The sequence below is a fragment of the Mytilus californianus genome, unplaced genomic scaffold (genome assembly GCF_021869535.1).
Source record: "Mytilus californianus isolate M0D057914Y unplaced genomic scaffold, xbMytCali1.0.p SCAF_8, whole genome shotgun sequence".
Classification (NCBI taxonomy): domain Eukaryota; kingdom Metazoa; phylum Mollusca; class Bivalvia; order Mytilida; family Mytilidae; genus Mytilus; species Mytilus californianus.
The window spans coordinates 47,393,003-47,409,297 of NW_026262734.1; the positions used below are offsets into that span (position 1 = coordinate 47,393,003).

At 32.3% G+C, this 16,295-nt stretch overlaps 1 protein-coding gene across 13 annotated transcripts in view; it reads left to right on the plus strand.

Moving 5' to 3' along the window:
* Nucleotides 1-16,295, plus strand: part of LOC127712647 (uncharacterized) — a 70,851-nt gene that overhangs the window by 27,215 nt on the left and 27,341 nt on the right. For 9 of the 13 annotated variants that reach the window (XM_052219203.1, XM_052219208.1, XM_052219206.1 and 6 more), the window contains exons 3-4: nt 12,275-12,310; nt 13,658-13,830. In XM_052219203.1, the coding sequence (XP_052075163.1) occupies nt 12,275-12,310; nt 13,658-13,830 (209 nt within the window). Of the gene's footprint in view, nt 1-6,640; nt 7,900-12,274; nt 12,311-13,657; nt 13,831-15,637; nt 15,674-16,295 lie in introns of those variants that run through there. The other 4 variants (XM_052219207.1, XM_052219212.1, XM_052219214.1 and 1 more) reach the window with 2 other exon arrangements.

Sequence of the window (16,295 nt, forward strand, 5' to 3'; positions counted from 1 at the left end):
AAATACCACTAATTGCAACTATAGTAAGTGGTCCTACCTGTAAGCCATTGTTATAGTGAAATTAAAAGGCCACTTCGTAATATTACTTACCTAAAATGAAATTGGTTTGAACTTAAAAAAGAAATTAGTTATGACTTTGTGTCAGTTATCTTTCGTAACAATGATACTGTAACAGTTACTGCGCATATAAGGCTATTGTCTGTCAATTTTTTTGTTTAGTGACCTATATTCCTTATATAAATGTATATAGGTTACACAAAAATGAGAGATAAGTGCCTGTGATGGTACAATGTGAGCAGTTGCCTGTCATTGAAGCCCGGATGTTGATATCTTAGACTAGTTTTCATTCTTTATGGTTCTATTAGTTGCTGTCCCATTGACGTTCATATATTCATTTACATCAATATATCGTTAAATGAAATTGGATACAAACATCATAATACTTTTCAATAACATATGGTCAAATTGCTGATAGACCCCCTCCTCAATCATTGTAAACTATCATTCTGCATTGACAATAATATATTGGTGTAAATTAGATAACCTTTTCGGGCTAACGCCCTCAAGATGTATCTAATACATATTTCAGAATTCAATCGACATAAATCTTGACAAGCCATTAAGAGTTATTCGAAGTAATTGCAGAGAGTATAAATACCAGTTACATGTTTACATTGCATGGTTCTTAACATGCAATCGAAATTTGTTTACATTTTGTCATTCTTTAATACTTGTTTCGTGGGGACACATGTTACATACAATTGAAAAAAAAATGAGAGTCAATAAGATTAGAAATAAAATCAAACGGGAAAGGTAAAGACAAAAACATAGAGCCTGTAGTTACTATACAGACGATATATCTCCACCTAAATCGCGTAAAATTATGTCAGTGAGGATAGTGTATCAAATAAAAAGTGCATTTATTACTTATATTATTCATTTTTGGGTTTACCTTCATCTGGAACACGACTTAGGTCCAAAAATGACGTCCAATTACGTGGAAAGAACACATAAATAAAACACGAAGAATGGAAGTTATACTTCCAACATGATCCCAGAAATATAGAAACACATTCATTTAGATTTGTAAGTTTTTAAAGCTTACTTCGACTGTTTTCTGCTCTTTGGTCGGGTTGTTGTCTCTTTGACACATTCCCCGTTTCGATTCTCAATTTTATTTCATCCGAAAAATTCGTGTATTTATTTCACTAAATACGTATATGTTGCATCCGTATGGCATATGACCAATGTCATATAAGATTGCCTATATGTAAATCCACGTTATTTGGACTGTGTTGGATAGTTATCTCATTAGCCATCATACCATATTGTTTTTTTGTAACAGTATATTGAACAGATATATCATGTTAAGGAGGGGTATGTGCGAAAAGTACCAGTCGAGAGAATGTTAAATTTCGCGAGCCGTAAGGCGAGGGAAATTCATTCTCAAGACTGGTATTTTTTCGCAAATACCCCTCAAGAACATGCTATATCTGTTTAATTACACCGAATGTTAACGTTCAAAAACGCATTGATGATCGTGACGTTACAAGCGTCCAGTCGGATAGAGTATTTTTTGGCAAATACCACGGCAGAGAGGGTAAAAAAGGCATTTCCTTTTTGCATATATCCCGGCGGCGTTAAAAAATGAACAATATTCATTTGATAACAGTAAATTGGTGAAAAAATACACTGGCTATCAACCAATCAAAACCCAGGATTCTTACATAAGGTGTGATTATGTAGACAATTCATCTCAGTTTTTTGTTTACTAACTGTTTATGATTAATTGCTATTTCAAACTCACTCAATTTTATTCAGAGAGTAGGACCAGTAGGCTACAGTCGTCATATCCAACTAGAAATTGAATATTATAAGTCTATATTGTAATACTTTAAATAGTGTTTCTCAATTTTGCATATTCCCATAAAATCGAAAGTTATTCAGCTCTATATATTCGCTTATCAAAATGAATTAAAAAGATAATATATAGTTTTACTTCAAACATAATTTTGGTTTAGGTTAACGATGTCCTTTTTATACTTTTTTTGGATAAGAAATCAAAATTTGCGAAAATCTGTCAAAATTGCGGTTTTTGGCGTTCTTCAGGCGTTTATATTTTGATGAACAGTTAAGAAATATGTCCAAAAACAATGTTGGAACCCTAAAAAACACATGATAGGCTGAGATGCCAGGAATTTAAGTAAAATTTGAAAGATGGTCCTGGTGTTAAATAAATTGAGGGGAAATTTGTCAAAAGATTTATTGATATCAAATCCAAATTCCGGATAGATATTAATGTATATAATATGTACACGTATGTTTTATATAGAACTAAGGTCTTTGTATTTATAAATAGGATTTAATTTCTAAAATAGTGGAACATCAAAACGTTGTAGAAATTGATGAAAATGATATCATTTTATTTTATTGCACCTCTCCAGATAATTAAATTCAAGCAAAGGTTTAAATCCTATCTGTTGTGTTATGACTTTTATCAATTATAGTGCCCATTACACTATGAAAACGGGAGGATATTTAAATTTTACGCAACATGTAAATGTATTAAAACTATCTCATATATGCAGTGTGCTTTTAAATGTAATGAATATGTTCATAGATAATAGGTTATCCGTGCAGAAGTGAAATAAGATTGATGAGTTTTGATATTATAATTTAGTTTTCCTTGGGTTTTTGTCCTTGTAGAAAAAAAAGTCGATAACAATTTAGAGTTATCTCCAATTTATTACTTTTAAAGTCGTTACAGGTAGCTCTGAATAATTATTCATTATTACTTGATATTACCAAATTGTTATGCCTTTTTTATCTTTATTCTCAAATGGTAAAAATATATAATTTGTTTTATTTTGATTGGGTATTGGTAGGGGCCTGTCTAATGACGTATGCCATAATCTACTTTTAGGATTGAACCCATCGATTGAAGAGATTTAGATGGTATTATATTTATTTTCTTTTGGTTGAGTGAAACCCCTCAAACTATATTACGATAAAAATATGATATATGATTCTCAGCATCATTAAAAATATCGAAGAGAAGGTTTACTGCGAACTGCTCCATTGGTTAAAGAAAGATTAAGGTTCCAGGGATGCGTATCCTCCCACAAATGAATGAAAACATATTTATCTTTTTTTGGGAAATGCAGAAAAAACTTAGTGTATCTGACAAGTCGATATAGAATCAATGCGTGTTGCACTCTAATATTGTCCGTTGTACAATACCAACCAACGTATAAGTATAGTCTCAATCCAAAAATGCTTATTCAATAATATAGCAGCAACAGTAAAATTGTAAACGTTTAAGGCAATAAATGTGTTAAACCAAAAAGTAACTCTATTTGAAGGACACTTTCTAAACTTGTTTACTTTGCAAATAAAATTTCAATGACACATTTAATGTAAAGTATCACTTTTTGTGAAATCATATTAGTAAGTATAAGTAAGTGAGTAATTTATTTATTATAGTGATGTGTCAACATGTATCAAAAAATATAACACAATTACAAAGTTTGTATAGTCAATGTTGATTTTGACAATGAATACCCTGGCCTGGAAGTCTGCTAAGAATTGAAAATTAAAAAAATCCAAGACAGGTAGTAAATGAACATTCTGCAACATAAATTGCAGGAAACTGTTGTGTACAAAAATAAAGATAAATAAAAGCATGCGTAGCATCCTCCTCCCCCTCCTCCGGAATATCAAATGGTCGTCCCCTAGTAATAACGTGCGAATTGACTTATGTTTATTTTCAATTGAAATGCCTGGGTGATCTTGAAAGCTGCAAAAGAATAAATACATATTTTGGGAATTAAACAAAAGTTTATTTGTTTCTAACACGTACATTTTTGTACATATACATGATCTTTAGTTTGCTAGAACAAAATATCTTTTTGATAAACCAGGAATTTTAACACTTATCGTGAGTTTACACGTAGATGCGTTTGGAATACCTGGTGCATACATGTATGAACACAATATAGTGTCTACTGTTTACTAAAGGATTGGTCAACGCCCATCTGTCATATACATGTATATCCATACCAGGAGATATTTATATACAGCATTCAATTTAGCAAGTCAAAATAACATGGGGGTTTCATTTGTTTCCTTTTAACAGCAATCTAATACCAATTGTTTTTTTTTAAAATAAATATAGATGGCTGTGTATGCGAAATTCTTTCAAATGCAAAGTTGATGTCAGAAGTACATTATTCATTTGTTTTCTATAATTATACAGCTCCATTTTAAAGTTTATGCATCTTTATAGATATTTTACTTTTTAGAATGTTTAATGGGACGAAGTTCTCTAGGCGTTGCTTTACGTCGTTTAAGATTGATTACCAGTCGTGTAAATACTGCGCCTTGCTTTATTTCAAGCATTACAGGTGGGTGGAAAGATGTCAGTAGAATCGGCTTGATTCATTTAAGAGTCTGTGGATGAAGTTTATAAAATAGAAAATAATGGGCCAATACTGCACAAAAATGGGCCAAATTAATAACGAATAGAGAAACGTAGGCAAAAAAATATAAAGAATAGAGAATAATGGGAAAAAAATATAAAGAATAGAGAAAAATTACCTAAAAATTAAAGACTACATAAATGAAGGACACCCCCTCCCCCTCCCCATATTCATACCCTCATATAACATTTTCTCTTGAAAAGTGTCTACCAAGTCAAGAATTTGAGGGGGATTGGTGGCTGAGTTGTCTAAGTAGTTAACCAACAGTGATCACAAGTCAATCAACACCGAGGTTTACGAGATCGAACCTCGTTCGTACAGCCACGTTAGACTTCGGTCTAACCGGTAATTGACAACGATTGTCAGTTTACCCGTCGAATGTTGGTGGTTCTCTTATGGGTACTCTGGCTTCCTTCAATAATAACATCTGGCCACCATGAAATAATCAAGGGTATTGAATGTGGCATTAAACATAAACAATCAATCAAGAATTTGATAGTATTTTATTTACTTGAAGGACTTTTCATGAAGAAATAAAAATACATGTACATTTACAGTTAAATGATATGTTATGCCCTTATTAGTTTACCTAGACTTTATCAAATTCATAACGTTACGTCTCTCAACATCAATGAATGATAATTTTATTGATTTATAATGTCTTGCGTGTTGATTTGAAGTGTAATTTGAAGGGTTGGACTAAGGACGTAAACAGAGAGTAAATATGTTGTGGTTCAAAGTCAATATTTGCATTTTCAATTATATATCAAAATATTTTTTCTGTAAAGATAAAGTTATACAAGTGATCACACTTGGTATCTTTCACTGTAATGATCATAGTTTATTGCTAGCAATAAATGCCGTTTGTTTTAACTGTAAATAAACAATTTTCACTTCTTGTGTAAATTTATAATGCAGTATAAATTTTAGAGAGTAGTCGATGAAACATAACTATAATGAGTTGACAAAAAAGAGAATATCGAACGTCATCTTATAAAAACTAACTGATTTCAATGTTTAAACTGTCCGTTGAAAATGTATCTGTTCAACTATATAGATATAAGAAGATGTGGTATGAGTGCCAATGAGACATTCAAACAGGAAAACCAACGGTCTAATCTATATAAAAAAACGAGAAACGAGAAACACTTATGAACCACATCAACAAACGACAACTACTGAACAACAGTTTAAAGCATATATTGATTTCTTTAAATATGTATCTACCTTTAAATGTCAATGCAAATATTCCCTTTGTGATATATTAAAAGGAATATCAGTATTTGAAGATTGGGATTCACAAAGTCCGTTTTACTGGCCCCGCCGGTATTTTTTATTTATTTATTTATTTATTTTTGTAAAGGCCAAATAGTCCATTGACTATTGCAACTCTTCAAATACAGCATTTTCATTCCTTCATCTATACGATATTTAATTCTTGTATGGAAAATCGCGTTTTTTGATTTTGTATAAAGCTAGATCTAGAGCCCATTTAAAGTATATTAAAGAGACAATTTCGGAGAATAAAGTGGTCATTTCAGTACTTCGTATTCCTCATGACGTCATAAAACAACTCATCTTCGACCACAATGACATTTTATTTCGTTATCAAATAATTCATAACGGGAAAAAGACAGTCTTTTTAATTTAAAATTCAATTAAAATAAATGTTAGATATATTTAATCTTTGAAATTACGTATCACATTTCTGCTTACAATACATTTCTTTTAAATTAAAGAAAACATGTAATTAAAACCGTTGACAATTGTTTTTCACAAGTTTTTTAAAATCAATAGTGTTACCGAGATAAAATATGTTTTTAATTATTGTTACCTGTGAAAGGTGTGATTTTCTATAATTACATATATTGATCCGTTCATATTTAGTTGCTCCGTTTGTTACAAATATTGTAATTTATTCATTGGAACAAAAGGTTGTTGATAAATAGAACACTAGAAATTTAATCAGTCGTGGTCTGACCTTGTGAAAGGGATGCCACGAACCTGGCCAAATTTTAATCTTAATTGAATCGATTTTCAGCTTATTTGAAATATTTAAAACGTCAATATGAAAATATTTTCTTGCGAAAAGTTTAAGAAGATTAGAAATAATTGTATTACGACAGGGTTCGTCTAATATTCGGATTATCTTAATACAATATCGACCATTATGCCACTCGTGCATGTCATGTCGAAGGAATAAGAGCCCCAGCGTTGTTTTAACGGTAAATAAAAGATTCATTTGTTTATTGATGACGGGATACAACAACGGAACGGAACTGATTTAATGATACGGAGATTCTTCTGATTGTGAAAAAGAAGTCGTTTAGCTTATTGACTAGGGACAATTGTGTTCAGGAGAGCTTTAATTGATTATCAGATATGCCTGAACAATTTACATTTGAATGGTGATGTACGAATAGATGCATAAACGTTACATATTTCATATCGAATTTCATTTGATACATTTAAATTTTGACTTGTGCTAGGTAGCATTCATTTTAAAGTTTGATCTCTACTTACAATATTAATATCTTGGGACTACAGAATTTAATAGTATGTACATGACTCATTTTAGTGGATAGGCGTGTGTTGTTTTTAGATTCTATGTTATGGATTTCGTGGTTTTTAATGGATATATGTGTAAAGTTTACATAAAATAACGAAAAGTTAACTGATTATATGTTTGACGACACAGCAGTGATTTTAAAACATGGTTTTCGAAGATTATCACGAAGGCCTTGCCTGGATTGCTGACGGTTACAAACATAAATTATTTGCAAGTGATGCTAGAAAAAGTACAGAAGTTCTGCCGCAGGATGATTCGTTTGTTCTTCGTTCGTCTGAGAAAACAGATACCTATGCTGAACTCCGGATAAAACCACCAAGTCCGCTACAAAAGCACGTGAGTAGAGCCAGAAATCAAAGGCCTGGTACAGCTCCCCCAAGTTATGGAGGAAGAAGGACAGAAAGACCGTGGAGCAGTAAGAGTAACACATCTCGTCTGTCTACGGAATCACCGAGACCACCAAACCAACCTCGAATTCGTAGTGCTGGGTCTGTTGTAGAACGTCACAGAGTCGCTGCACAGATGAGGAGCGGGTTTACACTTGTCAATAAATTATACGAAGACTGTGCACGACGACATAACATAAACTTGCACCCAGCCAGTCCTGCCCCAGACTATCGTTATTTTGATAGACATTCTCGATGCCATGACTACACGCATATGCACGATATTCTGTTGCACGACCGACCTCAGACTGCATGTGACTTGGAACCATGTTCTTTACATTCGCGGCCTGTATCGGCGATGTCCAATTACTCTCGGACATCAACGCCAACGGAAGAACAAATAGATACAATGAAACAACCGAAAAGATATATAAACTACCATCGACCAAGAACGGCACCTTCAATGGTAGGTTAAATCTAACATATGAAATACAATTCTAAAATGTCCAAAATGACAATTTAGTTGTATGCTCTCAACTTGCATTTGGTGGATTTTGGTGTGTTTAAGTTTACACTGAATGTTTGTTCTTTATTTTTAGTTTGCCCATTTGTATCTTATTCGAGTTTTTCCCTCTTCCCTTTTCTTTTTCATTTTTAAGCTTTAACTTTCATCATTGAAATGGCCTAATAGATAGTGCCGATATATGACAGTTATTGAAAATTTGAATTTTCCACGGATTTTTAAGTTCATTTTAAAGTAAAGTTTGTTGTCTGGACGATATTTTGTTTGACTGAATGATAAAAAAAGAATAACCGGAGAAAGCCTCAATTACCTTTTAATTATGTTTTTCTCTCTCACAAATACTACATTGTATTTCTTTGTGGTATGTTGCCATGTTTTTAGAGACCCATACACACTAAATAAGACTAATTGTTTACTTTGACTATACAGAACATTTTATCTTATCTATTCATTACTGAGTGAAATATATTAAACATGAATAATACATTCATAGAAGAGTAGGGGGTTTCAATAAACGGGGTGTATAACAGACCTAATGTTTACCGCAAGTCAATTAAATATGACTTTTACTGATATGTAACAATACAAGTTTATCACATGTCTGATAAGACTTCGGAAGTGCATTAGATATTAACTATAGATACTATAGCAATGTTCAAACTGTAATAAACTTGCTGTCGAACATACAATACGTGCATTGAAGTTCAGGGCTATTATATATGGTATACGTATAAAAACTAATTGACAGCTGAATATTAACATTATGTAATCTCGTTCTATTGTTCGTTTCATGTCAAACAGAAATAGATTAACGCACATTGCCAACTTAATGGACTGTTTGTGGTCTAAACAATGCTTACCCCACACGGAATATTTAAAATATTCTAATATAGATACTATTTGTGATAAATACGTATTTATGTCTATTTGAAGAAGACATAGAGATATTTAAAACTATGAACAAATTCAAAATTCCCAACAGTGCATGCAGTTTTATTTTGTATGTTGATAAAACGTAAAATAGTTTTAAATCAGGGTAAAATACAAGGGCGGAAGCAGAATTTTTGAAATGGTACGTAATCCCATGAAACCGAAAAAAATACGGCCGGGTGTAGCGAGCCGAAACAATTTTGTACTGAAAATGATATATTTTCTTAAACAAAGGGGTACGCCCTCCACCCCCATGAACCCACCACTGAAACAATTTCATTGATGGAATCCAAGGTTATGATATTCTTGAATAATGTAACTTTCGAAAAGTTCTTATCCTAAAATTGTGCTTTTTTAAAATTATTTAGTAGGGCGTTACCACTTTCGTAGCTTAAACAAACCAATTTGTCGGACCAACGTGCTACACATAACAACATGATCAATTGAACTGAGCCTTACTGGGGTACAGTTCTCATAAATGAAACTATTAACTGTCTTTATAAAAAATTTTACCAATATATATGTAGTCATTGTAAAGATTGGAGCATTTTTAACAATATAACTTGTACATTGTAAAGATTGGAGCATTGAACAATATAACTTATACATTGTAAAGATTGGAGCATTGAACAATATAACTTATACATTGTATAAGAATAGTTTCTATTAATTTTTCGCAGAAATAATGAAGGGTACAATTTTCTATGCTCCCTTTTTTGTGTAGTTCCTACCCCGTATATTTTGGGATTCATGTACATGAAGAGGAGGTTGCAATTTTATCTTGTTTCTTAGCTTCACTGAGTGACATAATGCTTTCGACATAGAGTTGAAGACTCATTGGTAGCCTTGGGCTGTATTCTGCTCTTTGTCGGGTCGTTGTCACTTTGACACATTTCCCGTTTCCATTCTATATTCTATTTGTTTTTGTATGTTTCCATGGTAGATTTGCCTTCCTTTATGAGTTTTTTTTTCATTTATTTATAATGAAATATATATATATGATCTTTTTCTGTGACAGTAAATACGAAACAACTTGTAAGGATATATACGTTTACTACCAGATTTCCAGCTGAAATACTTGTTATATATTTTTTCAAAGGATTGGTTGCAACACGAGGGTGTTACGCAAACCGATCAAGTCTATCGTTCATAATTATAATACTTGGCTAGATATTGAATTGCTGGGGATCGTCACAAACATTTCCGTCATAACAATTTATTGTCTATTAATTATACAAAATTCGGCATCATTATACAATGTTTATTCCACTATTTATACCTATTATTCTATGAAGATCAAGATTTAATTACAACGAATTGAAAAGTTATGGGTATTGTTATTATAGCAGATTAAACATATGGGAAACATTTAATTTTTATTACCAGTACAAGTAGGGTACGTTTGAATTAATATGAATTAAAGATCGTGACATTTACCTGCGTGTATTACTTACATATTGCAATACTTATATTAGTGAAAATGTAGATACACAATCAATACGATGTGATATTTTATTAAAGTATACATATAATAAGATTGAAATCTATATTTTATATATTTTTCAACTTGAACCATGTTTCATAGACTTTTTAAAAAATATCATGTGTAAGAAAATTTCATTCTGCTAATACTTTATATTAATATATATATATATATATATATATACATGTATATAAAATTTTCTCAGAATGAAATTATATACGTTTAAAAGGCGTGCAACACCATCAGGAACAACCTAACAAATAAAAACAAAGTTCAATAAATATTGCGGATAACAAATATCCTTCTTCGGTATAAATTCCCAGTATGTAAATTGAAAGAGAGAGAGAGAGAAGATACAAATGGGGAAATTGAAAATAAAAAGTCAAGTAAAAGCATACAACTCCTTGGCAACAAAACTATTTGCTAAGGTTTTAAATCAAAACTGATTTCCTTAGTATGTATATGTTGGAAGTACATTAAACGACAAGACTGTGAACTTGATTGATATTATAGTCTTAGATTGTACATGACTTTTTTATTAGTTGTTATTGGCTTTTATCTAGCTGTCAGTAACTGCGAGTACTCTCAGATCTGTACTTCTTTTTTTGTTGTTGTTGTTAGGGATGAGGGATTGATAAATACCCTGCCATGTCCGGTCTGTGTTTTTGTTTAATGTTTTTCTGCTTTGTATCGATGCGATGAGTTAAGCCTTTTTCAACTGATTTTTATAGTTTGTACTTATGTTGTGCTGTTACATCGCTGTCCCAAGTTTAGGGGGGGGGGGGGCTTTAGCGCTCACGAAAATGTTTAACCCCGCCATTCTTTATGTGCCTGTCCTAAGTCAGGAGCCTGTAGTTCAGTGGCTATCGATGGTTCATTTCTGTCATATTTGTTTTTCTTTAATTGTTTTGTGATATATTAGGCCGTTAGTTTTCTCGATTGAATTGTTGTATATTTCTCGTGTCGGGGCCTTTTATAGCCGACTATACAGTATTGGTTTATCTAATTGTTGGAGGCCGTACGGTTGCATATAATTGCTTACATCCACTTCATTTGAACTTTGGTGAATAGTTGTCTCATTGGCAATCATACCACATCTCTTTACTTTTATATTGGTGGGAAATTTGGTGTTGAATAGTTTGACATAAAGATTTTAGTAAAGAGATCAGTTTAACTATAGATCTCTCGTTTGATTTTATTGTTTGTTTTATTGCAATCTCGTTGACTAATACTAGTACCCAAAACACCCTATTTTATGAATATACTATCTTTAGAATAAAAAAATATATCCTAAAATGTAATATTTTATACTCTGCCGTTAAAGAGGATCTATCTGGTGTCAGTCTCTGCCGTTAAAGATGATCTATCTGGTGTCAGTCTCTGCCGTTAAAGAGGATCTATCTGGTGTCAGTCTCCGCCGTTAAAGATGATCTATCTGGTGTCAGTTCTGCCGTTAAAGGGGATCTGTCTGGTGTCAGTCTCTGCCGTTAAAGGGGATCTGTCTGGTGTCAGTCTCTGCCGTTAAAGAGGATCTATCTGGTGTCAGTCTCTGCCGTTAAAGAGGATCTGTCTGGTGTCAGTCTCTGCCGTTAAAGAAGATCTATCTGGTGTCAGTCTCTGCCGTTAAAGAGGATCTATCTGGTGTCAGTCTCTGCCGTTAATGAGGATATATCTGGTGTCAGTCTCTGCCGTTAAAGAGGATCTATCTCGTGTCAGTCTCTGCCGTTTAAGAGGATCTATCTGGTGTCAGTCTCTTCCGTTTAAGACGATCTATCTGGTGTCAGTCTCTTCCGTTTAAGAGGATCCATCTGGTGTCAGTGTCTGCCGTTTAAGTTGATCTATCTGGTGCCAGTCTCTTCCAAAGCCATCACCATCATCTTTTCTAACAGTACATTTGTTTTACAGGGACCGGAGAAGAACAATTTCCAACGAAGAAATTATGTAAGTAATACTATTATATAAATCTGTAATGAGTTCATTTATAGCCCACTTAATTGGCTTATGATATAATTGTTTTGGTCATTTAGTGTAACGGTAATATATGTATAAATTGCGTTAAAATACCTGTTATAAAAACTTCGAATGATTTAATACGTATATATACATTCTGATATTATGATTTCGATATTCTCCGATAAAACATGTCGCGAGTTAATCTCAAAACACCATACCTCAGGGCACCACACATACTTTTTTAGTCAAAGCGAACTTTATTTTTGTTCAGCCCGGATGGAAACTAAAATGTTTCCCGCAAAAATGTCGACTTAATTATTGCAGGTGATAGTTCTTTGACGTCATTGTATTTGACTTGAGCTGCAAGACGCTTGTCAAATGTATATCTGCTGTTAACTGAAAATCTGTACTTATTAGTTTGATTTTAAGTTGATACGTCAATTCTGATATGCAACTTTCTGAAACTATTCGATTTTCGATTATTTAAAACAGCAGAAACCTAAAACATGGTATGTTTATTTTAATGGGATCAAGTTTAAATAATGTCGTTAGCCTTACTTACCAATGATTAATGATTAAATATTTAAAATTTCCAACCATGTCGTAATTTGAACTAAGTTAAAAACGGTATCAAATTTGTACAAGTTTGAATACACTTAATGAAAGATGTATGACACAGATATGGATACAGTTAGGCAGCAACCCAACTACTCAAGTTAACTATAATAAATTGGCATCTATCTGTCACTATGTGTATTAGCATTTAAGTGCTGGGCAAAATATTTGGTTTTTGAGAAATCAAAAACGAAAAACGAAAACACTTTTGTTTTTCATCGTTTTTGAGAAATCAAAAACGAAAAATGAAAACACTTTCGTTTTTCGTTTTTTGTTTTTAATATCTCAAAACGAAAAACGAATGGACGCAAATATACACGGACCAAACTATAATACTTGTAGTGATGCTTATAATCATTTTTGTTATTGTTATTGGATTTACGTTTATGTACTTTCATATTATCACACAGCCGTTTGCTATATACCCTCTTTTCAATATTAGTCTAAATTTCTTGTGCTTCATCCCTGTCGACCAAGCTTGTAAATGTACGTATTGAATTTATTTTTAATTTGTTCTCATCCTGAATATGCAGGAAATATTTGCCACTGTATGCCACATGCATGCATATATTCAACAATCCTGCTTTTGCTTCAATTCAAATAAGTTTCTAATTTCTGATAAACGATAGCTTCTTACAACTTTTTGTTTGCCAATCAAACTTATATGAAAATTTTCGAAAATATATATGTCATAATTCACATTTATTTATTACTATGCAGGGCTTCCAAGGTTATAGACCCAGATTCTGCAATATCGTCAAAAGTATGCAGTTACATTCAAGAGAGGGGCGGGATATGTCTCCGTGTACAGGGGACTCTGGCTTTGATGAATTTGATTATTTCACAAAAGACGGGAGGATGATAAACCGATGGAGGAAAGAAAGCACAACAAGGTATATTAAGACCCAGAACTTGTTACTTCTAGAATACTTGTATAATATATTGAAAGGAATTGCTTTCGTATATGGCTAGTGTTAGTGGTTACTAGAAATGGAAAGGGCGTCTTTTTATTATTTATATGTAATGTGTAATGTCTATTTAAGCGGAAATCATATACCTTTTATCTGGGTATATTACTTGAAGTCTCAGCTATCATTAACTAGATGGGTTTAAAATGCAACCTTAACTCGAACATGTATTGTCTAAGATTATCCATTTCTAATAATTGTTGAAATGTTGACTTTCTGATCTGTTGTAGCCTTTAACGTTTTTTTTCAACCTAAAAAATCTTACTTTTAATTTGGGTATCAGTAGAAGACTGCTATATATAAGAAAACTATGTATTTGTTTTCAAACCTAATCTAGTATACGAAGATATGGAATGTGAGCCAATGCGGCGTTTCAGAATCTAATGCATTCTGGGTAATATTTTCAAACACGTACACCAAAACGTTGTGATTGGTTTAAAACGTACTAAACAATGGAAATTCAACCAATGACGTAACGTTATTTTCATTTTGGTGTACGAACAATGAGATTACCCATATAGTCCTTTAGATTGTGAAAAGGCGAATTGTTTTAAAGAAAATTATAACAAAGCGTATGCATTTTTAGAAAAAAAAATCATGGAATTGCGTCAGGGTTAAGTCATTTCTATTGATAAGGATGTGTATATTTAGAGGAAAACAGACGTAAACAGTATACAATTTAGTTACTTTTTTCAATGTTTGCATTTTGTTATTCAAGTTTAGAGATTAACAACCTCTCTCTTCGCTCGACTCAAGATGAACCTTACACCTCGAATACACCTCCGAGGCTCATGAAACTCATATGAACATACATGTAGGTGATTTTTCTTCTTCATATGATGAAAATATCTAAACTGTATATGATGATATACCAAATATTAAAAATCATACGTGAATATTAAAAATATCTTATAAAATCAAACAAACATAAATCAGTCGACTTTAATGAGTATTTTATCTCTTGAAAAAAGTGAAAGACTATTTTATGGCATACAAAGGTAATTTTCGTTTCTCTGTTCCGTTCGGAACATTTTATGGCATACGAAGGTAATTTTCGTTTCTCTACTCCGTTCGGAACCATTGATTTAAAACGCCAATCGTTATATTAAAGACAAATTAATGTGCTTGATGTTCCAGAACAATATTTTTATAGTTCTTTACGTTTTAATTTGATAAATAGTTTCCGATAAATTTAATCATTATGGGCTTTTATAAAGGGAAAATGTGATTATATCAAACTTTCTTTGAAAAGGGTTCTATATTAATGGCGAAATTACTCTTAAATAATTTGAAATTTTATTTGTTCAGTGAGAAATTGCTATATTTCTAATTAATCCAAAGTTTTCAAGTCACAATTAGAGTAAGATGTACATGTCAAGATTAAAAGTAAGAGAGAGAGGGCGTAATCTTTGACGCGAAGCAAACGTAAAATTGATAGAAACATTCTCACTGGTGAAATGACTGGTTTTGTTTTATGGCAGTTTTGACCAAATTTGTGTTTTCAAACATTGTTTTGTTCATACTGACTTAAAACTGTTTTTGTAGTTCCGTAAGTGAGATGTCAATTGTTGATTTATGAGATTTGAATGTTACATATTCACATTGACGGTGGCATGAAACGTGAAGAATATTTATAAAACATGCCATCTACATCAAGTATGGGAAGTAACTCAAGTGAGGGTAAAAAAGTTCGTTTTTCACAATCATTAGATATTCATATGCCTGATTTCAGCTACGACGAAGAAGGCAGTGACGTCTTTGAGCGAGCGTAAGTGTCTCGCGTTTTAACCAATATTGCGTTTAGTTTCTAACATGTCGTAAAAAATAACATTTTTTTCACTGATGCTCATAATTACCCAAAGTAATTTAATCACTGTTGAATACATAACAATGTTAGAAACAATACACCTTATCGCTATTTAATTCAATCCGGGAAACACAGTTACTTAGACAACTTTCTGCTGAGGTCAAGTGGAGCAAAACAATTAAAGGTCATCAGCATGAGCTGAGGGCGGAAAAAGATTGGAAAGTGGACATTTTAAAATTTGGATAGTTTAAGAATCATTTTTTAAAAGACAACTTAAAGTCATTGAAAAACTTTGTTTGATATGTTTACGATGGTTTAAACATGTCTCTATGAAAAATTTCAAGTTATGCACAATACTTTGGTTGAACAAGGCCCCAGATGCTTCAAATAGTTTGAAAAGTTGTGTGATTTTAGAACTTATCCTGATAGGAATAAAAAGCGATAAGGTGTATACCTAATAATGTGTTGACTTACTTTCCTTACATGTGTACTAACGATTCCTGTTTAGATTTTATTCATGTTTGACAACCCTAATTGCTTGCGAACACCTTTCGAACTTAAAAGGGTTAAACCTATTTATAAA